Raw genomic sequence first — 20,734 nt, 5'->3', positions numbered from 1 at the left:
TGTTTTTCCTCCAATGGTAATCCATTGTTATTTTAATTTCAGTTGAAAAGAATATTTTATGATTATTAGGGTTTTATGATTTAAGTTGAAGATGATATTTTATGATTATAAGGATCTTAGTTAAACAAAATTCTAAAAGAATATGAGAAGGTTCAAAAGAATTTATGAAAATAAATATTAGTTGATGAATTTAGAACAATATATTTTTATTTAATTTTATATATGTATATTTAATTAAATTTACATAAGATTAAAAAATATAACATAATTAACTTTTTAAAAGTGAATATGTGTGTGTGTGTATAATCTCCTAAACACCTGTACTTAAGCCAAATTGGTAACATGACCCATGTCACCGGTACTTAACATAAGTTAAGCACCAGCAGCACTTGGAAGATCATTCCTATATATAGCAACATTCACCCATATTTTATTATTGTGTGAATGTGTGATTGAAAATGAGTAACTAAAAAAATGGATAAATAGCAAAAAACGTCTGTATTGTTTGCATTTATTGCTAAAATAGTCCATATCTTTTCAAATTTGGCATTTGTACCCTCATTTCAAACATTTATTATGAAAGTGGTCCTTTCCATCACATTTCGTTAATTCTACCATTAAATAAATGCATGAATTCATTCACGTTTTTTCTAAAAAGGGTAAATTAGTCAAGTCCCTATATATTTTTCCCCTCTAAAAGTTTTTGGTGAATATCATCCTTATGGTTTGATAAAATTTACAAGTTTATACTCCATCTCGAAACGTTGTCGACAAATATCATACCTAACCGTTTAACCATTTAGCACAAATAACAATTAAGCAAATCTCAAAGCATGTAAATAAACATACAAATATATTTTTTTTATAAAATTTCACTAACTAATGTAATTCAACTATGAAAATCTGTTAAAAAATATAGAGAACTTTTAAAGATAGATAACGTTATTCACTTCAATATGTTCAATGATGAAGCCTAACATTTTTTATATAAAAACTATATTGAATAAAATATATATAAAAAAAGAAGAAGATAAAAATAGGCACATCCAATTTGACAACCTAAACTGTGGATTTTTGTCTTACAATTTTATTTTTTTTTAATCCAAATTTGAAATAGGATAAGAGGTTAAAATTGTATTTGAAACAAAAAATACCTTTTCCAATGTCATCGAACACCATCATGGAGTAGGCTGTATAAAATAAATTATATATCCAGATGGAAAAGTACAAAATAAGTCAACACGAACAAAAAGGGAATTTCAAATGATAAAATGTATGCTGTGATCGTTGGTTGGGTAGCAAGCCTCATCATGGAGTGGGTTGCCAGAGTAACATTGATTTATGAAAACCACTATCCATTTCTAAAATTGAAAATAAAACTTATCGACATCGACATTGCAATTGCAGATGTTGGGATGATAGAGGGAAGATGGTAGTGTAATGGGTTCGATGGACTGCTTCTTCCTTTTGGGAGATTTTGGAAAAGTGATACGCATTTTTATAAATAAAGAAAAAATGAGTTTTCGTAACGTTCCCGTGTTTATGCTTAATGAAAAAAAAAATTGGGGCGTTACACTTTTTTTGCTAATTACCCTAGAAAAAATAGTTTGAAAATAACGTTGTTATTTTGGAAAAGTGATGTTTGATGTGGTTTAATTAATTTGGGGATTTTGTTGGCCACGGTATAACTCTATGCAAACTACAAGAACTCCCCCCCCCCCCCCCCAAAAAAAAAAAAAAAAATTATAGTGACTTGACTAATTTACCCCTTTCAAATAATGTAAGTGAATTTCATGTATTTATTTAACGGTGAAATTAACGGAATGTGACGGAAATGACCAATTTTGTAAGAAAAGTTTGAACAAATTTAAAACCATAGGGACTATTTTAGCAATGCATGTAAACGTTAGGGACTTTCGGCGATTCGGGTGTCGGAAAATCGAATTTACTGTCGAGATTCACTCGAAATGAGTTCAGTCTCGAATCCAAGTCGACCATCGGCGTTGAGTTCGCCACTCGAAGCATCCGGGTCGATGATAAAGTAGTTAAGGCTCAGATTTGGGACACTGCCGGCCAAGAACGGTATATATGCACGCATTTTTCTATGGTTTATTTAGTAAAACAAAATGTATGCTTTTTTGAATTGGGTTAATTATTTGGTTTTTAGATCTGGGTAGCTGACTTTAGATGATTTTATTTTATTTTATTTTAATAATTGAGTGAATTTGTAACTGGATTTTTTTATTAGTGAAATGTCACTGCCTTTCTGGGTTTACTTATGGGTCTTTCAGATCTGGTATTTAGATTTAAAATCTCTTTTTTCTTCTTATACTTTTCATTACTGGTTTAGTTGTAAGAGTATTTTGGGGGGAATTAGATCTGTTACTAGTTACAAATGTAGATTTGTTTATCTTTTGAGTTTAAATCTCGTGTCAATTGGTTGTAAAAATCTGCTTTAAAGGTGGACTGATCTATATGAAATTAGTCCAGAGATTTATTTGCTTTGCGTAAATTTCTCTCTTTCATGAGACTCGTGTTTCTAACGGTAAATTTCTCTCTTTTATACGGTTTTGGTCATGAGACTCGTGTTTCTAATGGTTCTTTTCTCTCATATTTGTTGTAATGTGATTAGCTACGGGGTTATAACGAGTTTAAGTTTGCACATTTGGTCAAATAACCAACTGAAGCATGTACGATTACTAATGAAAACGAAATGTAATTCTGGCCAAGTAGAGTTTGCCAGTAACTAATGTTTTTTCTTTTTAAATCATCTGGAAGGATTTAATGCTAGTGAAGTTTTGACGAGAAGAAATAATTAAATCTGGATGTCAATTCAGTCATGTGTGCTATTCCAAACATTCTGCTAGAGAGAAAAAGAACAACTTACGGCTTCAGATATGAAAGCCTACAGTGGTGCAAAAATGAAATTTTAGTAACCGACTTGATAGTTAATATATATAGAAGCGCTTCCAGAAGGCATTGCTTTCTTCACCAATCATAACACCCAGAAAGATGGGCTTCTGCAGATCTAATTCATTACATACCTTGGAAAAGAAACCACGACGGATCTGTGATTATCTCATGGGGGAGGTCACACTTGTACTCAAAAATCTCTCCACCATCTTTGTAAATTCAAAGACATCCCTCTCTTTCTTCCTCGAGCACATGTCTTCTGGTTCTGTGAAGAGCCTTTTGAGCAACTTTATTCGAGCTTACAGAAAAGTACGATTGCGGAGGAAGTCCCTACTCATATATATACATATTTTGAACTAGATCAATTATGTTTTTCCTCCTATGTGCCTTCTCACCGTCATGATATGATTTGTTACCTTGGTGTTTTCTCAAGTTTGCATGACTTGATTTTTCTGTTGTGCTGGAGCACCACCACCAAACTAAGCATTCTCATTAAATTTGTTGGATTGTCTTTTGCCACTTCTTTCTGTCCATTTCTAGATCCGTGGTGACATCTAAAGCAACTAGATCCTTAGCAAATAGCAACTACAACTAGTTGCGTCAGTTTTGGCTTATCCTTGCCTCTCAACTTGTTTTACTAGATCGCATCACTCTTATGTCAGTTGTGTCTATGCATATTTTAATTTTTGAGGTCTACAAAATTATCGTACATTTGCATATTAACTTTCTACTTAAACTAATTGTGAATCTTTGTCTTGCTCTCAAGATATATAATAAAACTTTCGACTCACATCTTTTGTACTGTTTGCATCTTGGTTCTTGCGTAGTTGATATTTTATAGCAATTTACCTTACCTAGTTAATTTTCATAAACGTCTTTTAAGTGCTTCTATGCTGCTTCATTATGCCCTGGTGTGTCAATTCTCATGGGAATTTTTTCTTTTGCTGAAGATATCGTGCAATCACAAGTGCCTACTATCGAGGAGCTGTTGGTGCATTGCTTGTATATGATGTCACTCGTCATGTTACATTTGAAAATGTTGAGAGATGGTTGAGGGAACTCAGGGATCATACAGATTCTAACATTGTTATCATGCTTGTTGGAAATAAGGCAGACTTGCGTCACTTGCGCGCTGTTCAAACTGAAGATGCAAAGGCATTTGCTGAAAAAGAACATGCATTTTTCATGGAAACCTCTGCTTTGGAGTCTATGAACGTAGAAAATGCCTTTACAGAGGTGCTTACTCAGATACATCAAGTTGTCAGCAGGAAAGCTCTTGAGGCTAGTGATGATCCAGCTGCCTTACCTAAAGGGCAGACCATTAATGTCAGCTCTAAGGATGATGTTTCAGCTGTAAAGACAGGTGGTTGCTGCTCTGCATAGTGGAGACCAAAGAGTGAGAAGCAGATGCAGTTGTGGGGGTATCGTCCATGTTTACATTAACAGCACAGTTCATTTCGCCATTAGTTTTAGTTCATTGGCATCCAAAAATTTGTCCAACTCGAGCCAACTCTCTAGAGTAAGAGTCTTAGTTAAATGCTTGTATTTTTTTTAAATTTTTTTTTGGTTTTAATTATTTTCCTTTGCGATGGTGCACTATTGTATTCTTTCCCATAGGAGTACTTTACTTGAGATTATATTCGATTGCTGAGGTCGAATTTAGGAATGTAACTGTCATCTGATTGCTTAATTTCTTGCTGCTCTTGATGTTGTTGTGTTATTTTATTTGAAATTGATAAACTGGTCATCATTTTTAGTTTTTGGTAGTATAATATAAAAACATTATGCAATATTTTCAAATGAAAATGTTCTTAGATTTTTAATTGGTCAGCCATGAAGAGATGTCGATCATGCCTCAGGATTGGGGTGGTCCGCCCTCAACCCAATTTGTAAAAGGGTTAATTAAGCCAGCTAAAGTAATAATAATAGTAATAACATTTTTTTTTTGGGTATAACACTTCATTTCCATCTCCTTTTATCGTTAATAGCAACCAACTGTACTTGTTTTGCCTGCGCCGTCTCTTTTCTTACACCATTATTCTCTCTTTTTCTTGTGCTTGTAAAAGTTGAACCACACGTTCTTAACTACTATTCATATATTATCCAAACATTTCTTGGGACACAACTTCTTTATTTCTATCTTGGTAATATACGCAGATTCGATACAAGAAAAATAAATGATTGAATTTCGCTCATTTTTCCCCATGTGCTGCTGCTAATTGAATTTTGTGTTTTCTTATAGTTAGATGATCCACAGTGGCTTTTTGCCCTAAGAATTTCTTCATTGCCTGCATAATTCACGAGTATATAGGTAAGAACATTTTACAGCGAGGGTTCTTGATTAATTTTTTCAAGTATAGGTTGTTGAGTTTTATATACCCTTATTGCCTGTGCATGGAGTGGTTTACTTATCAAATCCCTCGTTAATTTTCTTGTTTTTGATTCTAGAATCTTGTAATTGGGCACATGTGCTCAAGTGTTTGTGTTTTGATCCTTACTTTAAATTGAAGTATCCCATGTAACTCTTGGATCTTGCTTAGTTGATTTCTACCTCCTTGGCAACGTATTTGATTGGGGTGACGTTATAATAACATACAATTTTTTTTTTAATCAAGGATTAACTTAGTGTGAGTACAATTTTTAAAAAAAATTACACACTTGTATCAAGATTGACACCGTGTATTAAAATTATCGTAAAAAGATTACGTATGCTAAAAAATTATACACAATATATAAAATTTATTGTCATTTTTCTTTAAACATTAGCTTATGTTAAAATTTTACAATATTTAACAAAAATCATATTATTCAATTACAGTTTTTCCATTTGTACAAAAATGGTTTCACAGAAGTAATACAGAACACTCATATGAGGGTGCGTCTTACGTGAATAAAATAGTGCAGAATAAAAATCACCCCCTATCTGCTATGTGTGTTCAGAAGGGGTTCTGTCTTTGGTACATTCTTTCAATTAACCCTCCTCATTTTTTTTCCCTGTAAAATTGCCCACTGTAAAATCCTTGGACCAGACATTGCTTGTTGTAACTGCATGGCCTGTACCGGGTCCATTATAGGCTTGTACCACCGTCGCCTTAATTTCATCTTTGACAGATGTGGCATGTTTGATATAATGAATTAAAAACCCTGAAATATCGTATCAATAAACATAGCCTGTAATAACAAATTTTCAAAGAATTTTCATAACTTTGAGATACAAATTTTCCTGTACCAATTAACGTAGGATCTCTATAAACAAAATGTCACATGTCGAATTACATATTTATGTGCCTAGAAAAGGAATCACAAACTTTCAATAATTAAGGAATCTTTTCCTTGCTCTTCTTGTTGTCTTAAAGCACCTTTTCACGCTCTGGAGGAGTTGCTGATAGTAACCACTTGCAAAACTCAACTTCTTCCATACGACCATACCAATCGACTGAGCGCGGAGGCTATACAGGCTTCTTTTCTGTCGACTGGCTGAAGCAACAAGTTTCAAATTCTCCTTTTCTCCTTCCACATCTAATCTTCTTGTCCACATTGTAGGGTGGTATGGCTGAGTCATCACAGCGTCCTTCAAATCCTTGCTTAGTTTCCCCTTTTCCCGGTTCCCAGCTACAAAGTTGAGAATATCCTCATTGCCATGAGCATATACAATACCTGAAAACCCACTTGGCTCCCTCAAATTTTGAGGTCAATTCAATTCACCACCTACAAGTTTTAATGGCATTGTATTAGACTTATTATAACAAGACAAATAAGTACACACACCAAGATCTGCAAGAATTGGTTCGCCTGCAGTCTCTCTATCATCATCCACCCGAAAACTTACTCAATGATCTCCTTTGAACTCCTTATAATCCTGGAAACAGAGCAGACAAATCGAACAGGGTGACATAAAGAACAACATATGATGATAAGAAGAATTAAGCTTCTGAACCTCGACCCCTTCAAAGTATCGTTTTTCCATTTTCCTGTCTTGTGCCTGCAAATCCTGTGCAGGATTCCAGTTTGGATAAAAAATTACAACTATTCTACAAGAAATAATGGATAACGTCTTGATAATTCCAGAAGATCAATATCAAGCAGCAAAAGTGAAGCGCCAATGCTGGTAATTTTTATCCCCTAAAAACCATCTCGTGATTTTAAGACGAACTGAAGCAAGAAAGATTTCTAAAATTGTCTCACGATTTATGGAATTTACAATTACAGAAAACCAGTAACAGAGTGTATTTTGTAAATTTTCATATTCAATTATCAATAGTTTACAATCAAAAGGAGTAAATGTCACATGTAAATCTGAGACCAAACATTTTTCCACTCATACATGAAATATGTTATGTACATTTACACGAAAAAAATGATTTTCTTAGGGATTGATCTAGCATATATATGCTACAAGTTCATACAATTCTATACTCGTCGGCCTATGGAATTTTCTGATATGTACAGATAGAGATTTTCTGATGGAAATTAGCCTCACTATTCTATGCTGCTGGCCATTCTCCTTAATCCTCTCATATGTACAGAGCAATAATTTCTGTTGGAATTGCCTCACTCTCCATTCTATACTCGTCAATCTCTGGTGTCTCTCGTATATACAAAGAGCTGTTTTCCATTGGAAGTGGACCTCACTCGCCTATATGGATGTGTCATCTAATCTTCCTGGAATTCATCGGCTGCTGGATTTCTTCCAAACTAATTGCCAGCAAAAGTCAAAACACAGTTAGAGATTACTATGTATTTTACTTGGTCATTCTACAGATACATAAATGTAAGGTGGAGCGCTCTCTGCTCTTCGCAATCAATAAATTTTACCACGTCAACATAAGCAACTTTTAATATGGGGATCATCGCGTTTACAAACATAGCATGCATGTTCAAGTAGTCATCCTTCGGATGGGTGAAATTGAATCTCAATCTGATGAACTTGTAAGCAGGTTCAAGAAGGAAAACAGCCCCAAAGTTTTGAAGACTTGACTGAACATTAGCCAGTGGATCGTATTCCAGGGAAACTATTAAAATGATGGACATCAAATTATTTATAATTTATATTTATATATACACACAAACACAAGCATGCATAAATCTGTAAGCAGATGTGTATAAATCGTGAGAGTTGCCCCTTCCTGTGCAATTAACTCACAGTTTTTTGAGATCCAGCTGCCCGTCAATCATGAATATTCTCTACAGCTCGCGTTCTCTTTGCAGATAGTTTTTGAATGAATTCCTTCACATGATTATAGATGCTGCCACGAAATGTATTTAACAAAAGTACAGTTAGACTGGCTACCTGACTTCCGAATGACAATACACGAATTAGGGAAACTGGAAGTTATCATCCAATGGTGCTTAAGATTGCAGTTCAGCTTTAACACATTGAAAATGAAACTGCAGTTCAACTTTAGAAACATTTAATCATAAAAGTGCAATTCAGCTAACTGATTCAACTAGTTTCAAGAACACCTCAAACACCAAACACATCTCCAAGCAACTGGTTAACACACATTATTGTATAATATTCCCTAGCTGAGTTACAGTTTAAGGGGTACACTTTTTCCTTTGCTGATTGTAGATGAATGTACAGTTTTTTCTCCCAGTGATCTAAAGATGAGGGTGAATATAACTTGTATATAACACAGATGGAATTAAACATGCACCTGGGTATCAATATGCATATTGGTATATCCCCCCAAATCTCTCCAAATATATGTTTCTCAGGATTTGTTAACAAAACTTAAAGTGGAGGAGAGATAACAATCTTCATTACATTCTTAATTCCTAATGCAAAGTAGTGTCTCAAATAACATGAAGCCATAAATTCTACTCATGTTAAAATAGAGACATTCTAATTCACATAAATTTCTGGAGGACAGAGCTACTGCTTGAACGCTGCTCCATGGTGGTCCATACAGTGATAATAACAAATCTTATCTTTGAAGAGAGAGAATCAGTGGAGGTATGGTAGTGTAGAAGGTTGATATGGGGGCAGCCAAGTTGCTAACAGTGTGTGTGTGTGTGAGAGAGAGAGACAGAGAGTGATGTAACTATATGGCATTTTAATTGGTGGAGAATGATTTAGCAGAAAAAATAAAATATAGAGAATAATTCAGAGGTTGTGAAAAGTATCGGTCAAGCCTAAAGATCTACGAGGATGACAACTCTTTCGATGGGACAAATCAGACAATTTAGTTCTTTATGATAGAGAGAGGAAGGAATAATGAATGACAGAACCTTGCTGTTACGTATAAATTATAATATGTTCGAATTCCATAGGTTATGTTTCGTAATGATTTTGGAGTCCATTAGATTCGATAAATACCTTGCAAGGACTAGAAGTCCAAACATATCTATCCATCTACTTCATTTCTTGTAGTCTTATATTCAGTATGTTTATATTAATCCTATTATTAACCTCCCTAATGGTTTCAATATATTCGGTGACCTTCATTAGATGTCATACTCATCTTTTTCCATAGGTTTTAACTGGCATGCATCAACTAGCCAAAAAAAAAAATAAATAAATAAATAAATAATAATAATAATAATTATTATATCTGAATGAATCAGCTCTTCAACGGATGCATCTTCAGGAAATGGAATCAACCAGTTGACTGGACCATAAATTGAAGACGTTAATTTAATACAGAACAATCAATCGATTAAACTAATCAACCAAATACCAGACATTTAAAGAAGAAATCAAGAACACTTTAATCATACCTTAGACGGTGTCTGTTGCAGGCAACAAAGAAGGCTACTAAACCATTAAGAATGCTTCGGAGTGCACGGAAAACCTGATAGAATAGAATCCAGGTATAAGAACATACATTAAACTCTTGTTAGGAAAAAAATTTCATAACAAGATTACCTGGGAGAAAATATCATTCCAAAGAGAACGCCACATGGAAACCTCATACGAGCTCACTGTTGATTCAACATTTGTCGTGAACTGAAAGGTGTCACTCAAAACCAAATATATATCTCCAATCAAATCGTACATGCATCTACATACGAAAGCCACTAGGTTACACAATCCAAGCCCAAATCGCATTGGAGCATAGAGTATTTCCACCAGAATCCAGAATATAGGGAACATTAAGGATGTCACTGCACACCAACATAATGTGGGAAAGGAAACACAATATCAAAAGATCTTATTAATCCAATAGAGTAATAAGAGAAACTATAGCATGCATTCTATAAACCTGACTGTTAACTCACCAACATTCCACATAAATGACATGATATACCAAAGTGGCAGCAGTAGAATCTCAACAAGCTCCCCTACTAGAGTGCAAGAGGACTCAACCATCATCCAAATTACTGTAAAGAAACCTTCCAAAAATTGTATACACATATTCCAAAAAGGAAGAAAGAAATCCAAGAACTCCACAAAAAGCCCTGCCATTGGTTGGGTTAAGATTGAAAGAAATGACCTAATAGGTCGTGTGATCATGATAAACCACTTAAAGGCTTTTTGAAAATTTTGAAGAAATAACATAGTCCCCAAGTACTCAATTCTTGAAATCATTTCCCAACTTTCAATCCAATCAAAAAGGGGTCCAAACAAATGAGATGCAGTTGCTGTTAGAACAGGTATGTTTTTATACAAGTCATAAAATCCAATAAGGACAGTGACAATAGAAATAATCACATATAAAGCTCTTGCCAAAGGGCACATCCATGGACGGTAAATATGGCAAAATCCTGGGTAAGATTGAAGGAAGATAACCCAAGACGGAAGACCAGACTCAAGTAAAGTAAGTAGCCGCAAATCAGACATAATAATTTCTTTTAATTTGAAAGGAAGATTCGGGTCACTGAACCGAAACGAAATCAAAACATCTCTGTAATGGGTAGCTTTAACTAAGTTCACACAGTCACTTGCGTGAGAGGCCTGAGAATTTATTGGCAATGCAGTAGTTTCCGGGTCTGCTTCTTCAGAATAAGTGTCACCTTCGACATCACCATTGACGGACATTCTCCTTCTCTTATAAGGGCCATGAGGAGGAGGAGGTGTATGTAGTCTGCTTGTTCCATTTTCTATGGTTGCTGGATATACTCTGAAACTGCTACTAAGACAGCAAGGATATTCACTCCCAGCCAACAAATCATCACAAATAATACTGTCACCCTCAATATTGCCAGTCCTCGGAAAATTTTCTTGAGCATCATGGAAACCTTCACCTGGGAAATAAAACTCAGTCTGGGTCACTGGCTCTTGATAGACAATTAAATTGAACGTCGTATAGAATCGCCCCATAGAATAGAATAGAGGAAGAGCTGTTTCATATGTAAAATGACTACAAGAAAATAAAGTTCTTGATCTAAATTATGCTACAGGAAGCATAACCTGCACAACAGTTTTCCCTAGGAGACCTATGGCACATTAGCTAACAGTTGACAGAATACACGTGTAACCTGACAAATATTTGCTTCTAGAGTACGTTAAAATACATGCACGAGATGTTTTAGAAAATAGCTATTGGAATTGGTAAGGTATCAGGCTTAACGAGTCAGTCATCTTACTCATGACCAGAGGAAATAAAAGATAACACAGCTATATTTTACTGTCTCTTTTAAATTTGAATTGTATCGTTTACTTCTTAAGATGTTCCTTAATAATCCATAATTACAATCGTTCCTAATCCACTTCCACCTATTTTCTCTCACTAAAACACGAGGCCCAAATAAACACATTTGGAGGGTAAAGAAGGAAATAATTAATTCATCACCTAAGAATCTGATCCAAGAAATTCAAAATGAAACCAAGAAAAAAACAAAGTAAAAGAGTTGGCATGCACATAAGTGCACACAAAAAGAACTTACTGCATGACAACAGTAAGTTATTAGAGAGAGAAATTGCATTTTGATGAAAATTTATTAGAGGAAATACGAAGCAAGAAGATTGTGTGTTAGTTATCTTGCAGATTTTGCAGGCCATCAGAACATCAGACAGAGAACCTTATGGCTATAAAGCCAGTGTAATTTCCCATCCATCATGAAGGAAATCCCAAGTCCACCAATGAGTTGTAGTGAATCTATTCCCAAGGGTGAACCAGGCCCATCCAATTTCATTTCAATTAAATCGTTGAAATGCCCTTATACCGTTCAGAAATCAAAGATTTTTTGTGGAAGTTAAAATGGAGAAAAAAAATGTATTCAAAATAATTAAGAATATCACCATTTTCAGAAGGAACAAAGAAGACAAGCAAAAACTTCTTCGTGCAAATAAATTTTTATGCAAACAACTTTGCGCAAATACCTTTATATCAACTTAAATTCCTAATGATCTTGCCTGACTAAATACCACTTCATTTCCTGAATATTTCAAACAACTTAATGAAAACCAAGACAATAAAAATATCCAAGTTATCCAGCCATTGTTTGGCCCCCATTTTTTGAAACTAATTTTTCCTCAAACTCCTTTTCAACCACACATTTCATCAACTTATATCAAAATCTACTAAAATTATTATTTTTAGCAAAACCAAATAGGGGGACAATATCATTTTTGTCAAAATCAAGGCACATCTCATGCAGTGTTTGGGTAATTAAGTGTGGGAGGAATTCTTTTCTGTGTTCTCTTAATTCCTATCCAAAGTCAAACCAAAAGTTTAGTTGGAAATGAAAAAAGCAAAACTAACACAAAAGATCATCCTCGTGGGACATGGATTCTCCTAAACCTGTTTTGTTTTCTGAAGCTTGGATGTATGTGCATCTAATATTCAGGTTAAACAAGTAATTATGGGCATGGGCTCTGAGATTCCAGTCACCAAAGGAAATCTGAATGTCTGAGAGTATAAACACTGTGCCTGTATATAAGATGCTTACAACACATTCAGTACATCTTACCTTTTTTTGAATTAGATTTACCATTATGTTTACATGAGTGATGAACAGCCTAAAAAATATGAGCATGCTTGAAGCATGTACAATGTGTCTTAATGATCGTAGTGTACTGGTAATAGCTACAGCATTCACAAGGCAAAGCACAAAATTTTAGAGCTCGTGAATGCAGCGCCCAACATTAACCATTGCTCCCATCACTTCGTCTAAGTTCTATTAATGAATATGAAAAATATAATTGTTAGAAATCATCAGGCTACAGTTTAAGACTATAGACTACAAGAGTCAGTTATTAGTGTATTGTCCTAAATTAAGCTCGTCAGAGTTTATTTAGAAACATAAAATTAAGATTGTTCAAAATTTTCAGAATTTCAATAAAACTACAGATCAAAGTTGCTTCTTATGCATTGCCTTATAGTTGCAGACAGGAAGCAACTGTACCTCCTTTTTTTTCACCTTCTCTGCTGTTTACAGATAGATTCAAACAAGAAAATACAGATTTATGTACACATACAAAAATATTTGCCGGAAACAAATAGATGCAGATAGTTCAATTTTCTTTGTTACAAGTAGTTTGAATTACCAGAATATGTATGTCGACATTTCATGTCAGTTCAATCAAACATGCCTATATTCAGGTACTGATACCATTTGACAATGAGTACTTTTGTCCTTCCATGCCAAATCGTATTTGAGAAAGAATACCTGTTGTAGCATCTAAATAATCTTTCAATAGAATCTGCTCATTGCATGTCCCGGGGAACCATGAAGATAAGCATCTAGCAGACTGTGCTACACTATCAAACTCCCATCTTCTCATATATTTAGCCTCTGTTACAAGTGATGTATCATTCTGCACATGGCATAAGCAAATAGAGACAAAATTTGAGCACCGGAGTGCAAAGTACAACACAAATGGATCGCTATGATATTACCTACCTGAAGCTCGTTGAAATAGTTGATACCACGTACATCACTCCATGCAACCTCAAAAACTATAAAGCCATACAAGGTTCTATGCAACTTGCTATTAGTGATCAAAGAATTCCTGAGCTTCTTCACAGGTAGCAAAGCCCTCTTCCTGGATGATGTCGCAACATCAAGCAATAAGAACCACTTTTTCAACTGACTTGTGTTTGATTCAGAAGTAGCCTGTAGCTCATAAAGTTCTCCTGTCTCCCTCCTCTCCTTCTTCACTTTAGTATTTGCAAAGGGGGACAACCTGGACTGTTGTATAATCAGGAAAGTTAATCTTATAGCATGTAGTTGTGGTTAACTTAAAAGCACTATAATTCATTCCAAGGAGAGAAATGTCTTTCAGCAACCTTAGTGACCATCAATTGCCAAAGATGTGTAGGCCGTGAAACAAGATCTTTCAACCATGGCTGATTATCGACCAAGATATAGAATTTTTTGCTTTCGGGGGCCAGAAATAGGCCAAGATGTGAAAGGTAAGACTGCAAATCCCTGCATGACATATTGCTATAATATAAGTATTGATACTAAAAATATAGCATAGAATAATCAATCCCACGAGCTTGAAGTTCAGAAAATGATATATAAATACTCTATATCAATCAAAAATATGGAAAATATGATTGCATTTTCGCAACTCATTTGTCATTGATGTCAACACCTACGGTTCTACATATAAAAAATTATTTATAGTTAATTCCATTTTGAATTCTCTTTATAAATAAAAAACATGAGAAACTGTTAGTTCCACATCAATTTTAAACAATTAACACGTCTTTCCCGAACACACAGAATAAGGCCTAGAATATGGAAAATTAATTCAAATTCAAGTGAAAACTATTCCAATTCCAATTTTGGCGACCCAATTCCCATCAAAAAATTTATTTATCAAACAATCACCTTAATACCAACAAAATTGAATATTGTTCATCAAATTATAAATCAGTTTTGCAAAAAGGCAAACAACTCTTACATTCACAGGCATTTGATTAATTAGAAAACCAAAGAACATTACATCTAAGTATTGAATCAACTGCAAATTCATTCATAAACACATATAGGTCGAGAAATTGAGAGAGGCAGAGAACAATTACCCAATCTGCAAACTTGTTATGGGAAAAACGAAGCGATCATTTTCATTGTTCCCCATCAAATCAATGGCAAAATTCACATTTTAATTCTCTCAAGTTTAACCCATTAACTACTGCACTGCTCCATCAAATCAAATAAATAGCATTTCAACAATAATAAAAATTGATGAAGCCGAACTGAATTAATTAAATAAAATAAAAATTAAGAAAAGACACTGTCCGAAAAATACTCACGGCATCGGCATATATGACTTGGGGATGCAGAAGTCAGTGAGAAACGGACAAACGCCAAAAGCAGAAAGAGGCGTGGAAAATTTTTATTGAAAGTCGTCCAACTTTGAGAAAAATCTCAACTGAGTCACTCAACCTTAAGAAGCTTCGATCAAGTTACTAAACAGTTAGTTGTAATTTTCAGTGTTGGTCCTCAACTTATGAATTTTTCGCTAGTTCATACCAAATAACTTAATGGGGACATTTGAGTCACAGACTTTAATCAATCAGTCTCAATAACTTTCTATCAACTTTTAAGTTGACATGTCAAACTCACATACCTACCATTTGTGCTTCTTTGATTTAAATTATAATTCTATTTAAAAGTCAAAGATTAAAGTTGAACTTTAATTTAAACTACACATTTTGTAAATATCACAACTATCATCCATTTATTCACAACTCATTTTCTACAACTTATAATTTCTCATTTAAAATAGTTTTCACATTTTAAATCATTTTTCATTTTTCTGAAAGCAAATTAGGGATAATTAATTGGAAGACACGAGTATTAAATTCTTTTTTTACTACATTGAAATGTAACTCTCCGAGTAGTTCAAAGTTTGAAGGATTTTCAATTTGCACCAAGTGCAAGGATTCTGAAAGACATTGTCTTTGGTGTTCGATGTGAGTGTAGCTCTTATAGAAAGGAATAGAGAGACCTTAGATCACCTGGACTCAAATAAATATACACAGAGATTGTAAAAATGAATAAAATAAGGTCGTTACAAGTAGACTCATTCTTTCTTTCGAAGTAGATTACAGTTAAATATATACACGAGAAAACTTGACACTTCGTAGATGAAGACCAACCTGGCCATAAAATCCGACATAAGATCTGGAAAGGTAAAAAAGGCTTCAGCCAAGAAAGTCAACAAAACCATTGCTCGCTAACTTAACAAAGGACAGGAAAAGCCGCATATTGGTTCCTACTCTGGAACTTGAACTGCGAATCATGTGCCTAGAAAACTAAAGTATTTGTTTTTCGATTGATCAAATTGGCAACATCCACCCGCCATCGCCAAGGAACCAGCAATAGATGAATCTCCACCTCTAGAATCCATTTCTAGTAAAACTACAATACTCGTCTTTCAGATGAAAATTCATCTTAGATCTGATTCTCCATTTAACTCATGAGGCCCTTAGGTAACAAATCCAGTTTCATCTCACCTGTCCTTGCACCTCTTCGCTTCTCAATAGAAACCGAGAGAGTTCAAGAAAAAACTGACAATTAAATCAAAGATCTTAAAGAATTTATGATACATCAAAATATGTTAATTCTTTTTTTCTTTTTTAAATTTAGGTCTATAGGTTTAACAACTTGTGTGCATAGTTAACACACAATGTTCATATTTAGGGAATTGGATCTCTAAGTGGTGCATTCTGCAGACAACAAAGACGAGCAATCATCTCATAGTCTAGGCATACATATATCGATAGATAACAAAATTATCTGTCAACTGAGAAAAGCCGCTGAATATTTGGCAATCACAGTATTTTCTTGGTACTGTACAGTTCCACATCACAACAGCAAGACGGGGGCTAATATGAAAGAAATTGGGTACCCCATAATGCATTAAGATCTCTCTGTCATCTCTTTCTGCGCTTCGGCTCCACCTATCAATGAATCCAATACAAGGTCTTGTTAAGACAATACTAAAATATGCAAGCATTAAAAGACAATACAGTAGTTTTACTTGGGAATTTTCCCACAATTATTTCACACGTTATCTTCAATATATCAAAGCCCTCTAGAAAAAAGACACTGTACATGGCGACTAAAAGCAAAGGTGAGTTAAGAACCTGATATTTCAAAGATGAAACATCTTCAAAACTTAAAATTCAAGGTTTCCATCTAATATTTCTTTTTCAAAATGATAAGCTAGACCTTTATATAAGTTGAGGAATGGAACAACAGCGTCAAGAATTTTCTCTTAGTTGCCTCAACATTCATACCCTTGGAGATGTTTGAACATATATACTCAACTTTCATCCACATGGAAAAAAGTCAGAAATCTTCCATCAGCTCATGAACGGAAGTTTCATATAATACCATAAAGAAAGGAAATCAATAAATTTCACTAACACAATTTCTGCACAAATGAGTACATAGTTAATACATGCAAATCTATGATAAGATAATTTTGTTGTTAGCAGTTTCACCAAGTCCAACAAGCGATTGTCCGCAAAAGTGAGAGCACTAATTTCAACTCCCCTACAACCAAGGATCAGAACTGCTGCTTGTTTTGACATTTTAGCAACCCAATTCATGTATGCAAGAGAACTTTTTTCAAACTTAATGATCAGTTTACTTGCATATTTCACATCATCAAGAAGTCCAACACATTTTATTCTCTGTCACCTCTTGTCAATTCTGCCAAGCATTCAGCTTAATTGCAAGAATATATAGATGAAAGTTCAATTTAAATGCCTTTTGAGGATGAAGAAAATGTACAAGGATTCGTCAACATAACTTTCTTTCGATCTTGTGGAAATATTTTGATGGCCATTCTGTCTAAAGATTTTGCAGAATTTTATGCCAATTTGATTGTGGGGAAGCGTACTTTAGTTCTATTTTGTTACACTTGCATCCAAGAACCACATTCGAAAATAAAGGACTTTTGATACGTTAGCCTCATGACGAGAATACAAAAGATAAAGAGAAGGTTCTGGCTAATATATAGAGTACAGAGCTTTAAGAAACCGGTAATCATTATCAAAGTGCTATTTGTGGAACGCTACCCTCGTTGTTCATACCCAGTCCAAAGCCTAGCTAAGGAGGATGGTAATGACTGGTACGTTGACATTTATGGGGATAAAATAAAAATAGAAGTTACGTAGGATTTTAAAAATAGAGTTTAATATAAATCATATTTGTCTAAATTAGTTTAGATTAATCTTAATAGTTTGATAAAATTCTAGTTTATTACAAATCCTATTGATTTTTGATTAGTTGCTCTATAATAGGGATTATTCATCGTAACAGGCACCCCTTGAATATATGAACAAATTGATATCCCTTTTTCCTTAATTCCTTCCATTCTTTGATCCCCTTTCTTTTCTTGTTCATTATCTTGTTCGTTGTCAAACTACAACACTCATGCGTCAGACAGCCAACGTGAAACTTCGTCAAATCTGAGATCTACGTGTAGTTTTTATTGATTTAGAAAGAAACCTGTAATAGGATGCCTAGAGAGGTGTTGTCCTAACAAATATATTATCAAGGATGTGTACGTTGGAGCACTCACAAGCAAAGATGTAGTGGCAGCAGTTGAGAATTCCCTAGTATACACTTGCACCAAGATTTTGTCTTAAAATTTTATCTTTTCGCCTTGGTCATGGACTAACTTACAGCACAAATTCAAGATGAAGTTCCTTTGTATTTGTTAATCATTAATGATATAGTTTAGTTGATAACACTAAACAAGTTAGAATTAATACTTGGAATCTAAAGGTTTTAGATTGAATAAAATTAAGATAGAATACATGCAATGCCACTTCAGTAACAGTAAGAATAAGGAATAATAGGGTTATTGTCACCAAAAGCGATTGTTTCAAGTATTTATTTACGATTATTAACAAGTGCAGAGCAATTGAAGAGGCTGTGATGCATAGGATCAAAGTAGATTGGATGAAGTCAAGAAATGCTACAGGAGTTTTGTGTTATAAGATCTCTATGAGGCTGAAAGGCTAGTTCTACAGAACAAATACCTGATTTATGATCCAACTATGATGATGATAAGAGAAAATGTCCATAAGATAACATAAAGGAAATGATGATGCTTCAAGGGACATGTTTATGCTAATGATAATATAAGAAATGATAATATACAGCACAAGTGGAGGTTATCACCATTTGGGACATATTTTATATAGACCTATGCTTATGTTCATAAGACTGCGCAATCTTGGTGGAACATGTTAAGAGGGGGAGGAGTCGACCAAAACTAAAATGACTTCTTGTTGTTGTTAAGGATCTTCTACTATATCTACCAACGATTGACAGGAATGACATTCATGTAGTTTACTCCAAATTTAATTAAAAAAAAAAAAAAAAAATCTTAATTTGTTGTAGAGGTTTTTACTGCAGGTAGGCAAATTCATGATGTAGCTCTAATTGCAGATAGTACGACAACTGATGTGAAGCATAAAGGGTTGGGGGGTGGACTCAAAGGAATTGACGGTGGCATGCAGAAGTGGCCGAACATGTGGTTTAAGCAATTGAAATTTTGAGACGGTATATGACCAGGAGAATTGGAAGGTTTTGAACAAGGTCATGGAAGAAAAAGGGTATGGGAAAGATGGAGAGTGCATCATCAGGCGTTTTGCATTAATAGGCCATCTCAAGACTTCTTCTCTTTCCGGTTATAATAATGGCAAGCCCAAGGATTTTTGAACTGGTATCAGTTTCAAAATAAATATGGAGGAGAAATTGGAAGATGTATCTGTTAACAATCAGAATCCATCCACTTTGTGTCAACAGCAAGGTGCAAAGTGCAAGACTATCCTGTGACTTGTATAGATGTGCCTTTAGGAAGTAATCCAAAAGCTGACTCCTGGAATCCATAGTCGAAAGGATCATATATATAGAGGCACTTTTTCAATCCAAGGGTTGAGTTACCTCCACTCAGTCTTGTCTATAGCATCCCCATGTATTATTTTTCTTCGTTCAATATTGATTGAGGCAAACAGAATCGAATGTGTCATGCAGGATTTTCTTCGGAAGGGCATGGACAAGGATGGGAAGGATAATAGTAGATTGAGCTGGTTACTGACGTTAAAGCTAAGCATGGCTTGGGTATGAATAGTGCCTAAGGACCTCTCCTCGGTGGCAAACCAGTTGAAGCCTACATTTAGTTTTCACCAAAACGTTTGGGATACTGGGATTGCCTACAAAAATGTACTTGCACAAGTTTATCTCCTAATAACATCCTTTTTACTGTATATTGCTGCAACTTAAATAAACCGTGTTTCTATGGTCCAGCTTTTGTTGAACTAATGATTCTTCTAGCTTAAAGATGGCTCTAATACACTTCTTATTAGTAAAGCTCCTGAATTGATGCATAAGCTTTTAAATAACGTAATACGTAGCCATCTAAATGCAGTGACCACCAAGTTTACAAAGAAAGAAAAAAGGTTTCAACCATATAATAGATAAGTTGTTTTCACGTCCAACAGCATCAGAACAGAAAAATGCGCTTTTACCTTGCCCTCGACAGTTGGTGATACAGGGAATGAGTTCAAAGACCGTTTGGCATCATCTTCAGATGAACATTCAGAACACAAGAAATGCTCTAATTTCTTTGCTTCTTCAATGGTCATACCCATGCAAGAAGGATGAAACCTGCAACAGAAACATACGCATTAAAACCTGCTATCAATATCAATGTACACGGGCATATTAAATACAGTTTGGTAACAACGAACTGTAATAAGATAAGTATTTTGAGTTAACCCCTGAAACAAAAATGCAAAATAAGTAGTAGACTATAATTTCTAGTATCAAAATCAACATAAACAAAAGCATTGACATGGACTATTTCACACCCGGGTACATACCCAACACATCAATCTCGGATCCTCAAAATTATATAAAATATAAATTACCACCGAGCCAGAAATATCAAACCAATTTT

General features: G+C 34.5%; 2 protein-coding genes and 1 long non-coding RNA gene across 5 annotated transcripts; 1 reads left to right on the top strand and 2 right to left on the bottom strand.

Annotated features, from left to right (window-relative positions):
- The first annotated feature begins 342 nt into the window (after positions 1 to 342).
- Positions 343 to 4,638, top strand: LOC111397833 (ras-related protein RABA1f-like). The gene is made up of 3 exons (XM_023024808.1): positions 343 to 358; positions 1,911 to 2,082; positions 3,864 to 4,638. The coding sequence occupies exons 1-3, from the start codon at positions 343 to 345 to the stop codon at positions 4,294 to 4,296; spliced, it is 621 nt and encodes a 206-aa protein (XP_022880576.1). The 3' UTR covers positions 4,297 to 4,638.
- A 2,485-nt stretch (positions 4,639 to 7,123) lies between these two features.
- LOC111396826 lies at positions 7,124 to 15,150 on the bottom strand. Of its 3 annotated transcripts, XR_002703070.1 has the most exons (11): positions 15,063 to 15,150; positions 14,832 to 14,946; positions 14,088 to 14,229; positions 13,702 to 13,989; positions 13,468 to 13,615; positions 10,135 to 11,100; positions 9,782 to 10,020; positions 9,634 to 9,707; positions 8,057 to 8,159; positions 7,729 to 7,925; positions 7,124 to 7,608 (listed from the first exon to the last, which is right to left on the bottom strand). XR_002703070.1 is itself a non-coding variant. In XM_023023358.1 (10 exons), the coding sequence occupies exons 2-9, from the start codon at positions 14,885 to 14,887 to the stop codon at positions 8,081 to 8,083; spliced, it is 1,992 nt and encodes a 663-aa protein (XP_022879126.1). In that variant the 5' UTR covers positions 14,888 to 14,946; positions 15,063 to 15,150; the 3' UTR covers positions 7,124 to 7,925; positions 8,057 to 8,080. The 3 variants fall into 3 exon arrangements, 2 of the variants coding, with proteins under 2 accessions (XP_022879126.1, XP_022879125.1); XM_023023358.1 differs by having other exon boundaries at positions 7,124 to 7,925; XM_023023357.1 differs by lacking the exon at positions 7,729 to 7,925.
- A 645-nt stretch (positions 15,151 to 15,795) lies between these two features.
- On the bottom strand, positions 15,796 to 20,466 carry LOC111396830. The gene is made up of 2 exons (XR_002703071.1): positions 20,304 to 20,466; positions 15,796 to 16,715 (listed from the first exon to the last, which is right to left on the bottom strand). It is a non-coding gene; the product is annotated as an uncharacterized LOC111396830 (long non-coding RNA).
- Between the last annotated feature and the right edge of the window lie 268 nt (positions 20,467 to 20,734).

The sequence above is a fragment of the Olea europaea genome, chromosome 7, assembly GCF_002742605.1.
Source record: "Olea europaea var. sylvestris chromosome 7, O_europaea_v1, whole genome shotgun sequence".
Lineage (NCBI taxonomy): Eukaryota > Viridiplantae > Streptophyta > Magnoliopsida > Lamiales > Oleaceae > Olea > Olea europaea.
The sequence above is the reverse complement of the archived record's forward strand: the minus strand, read 5'-3'. Positions and strand labels throughout refer to the sequence as shown.

Excerpts from the sequence above, each read along its gene's own strand:
- LOC111397833 (XM_023024808.1), top strand. Across the intron at positions 2,083-3,863 it reads GACACTGCCGGCCAAGAACG|ATATCGTGCAATCACAAGTG; the intron begins GTATATATGCAC and ends CTTTTGCTGAAG.
- LOC111396826 (XM_023023358.1), bottom strand. The coding sequence starts at position 14,887 with ATGGGGAACAATGAAAATGATCGCTTCGTTTTTCCCATAACAAGTTTG. Across the intron at positions 14,230-14,831 it reads ATAACAAGTTTGCAGATTGG|GGATTTGCAGTCTTACCTTT; the intron begins GTAATTGTTCTC and ends TATGTCATGCAG. Across the intron at positions 8,160-9,633 it reads TGCAACAGACACCGTCTAAG|CATCTATAATCATGTGAAGG; the intron begins GTATGATTAAAG and ends ATTTCGTGGCAG.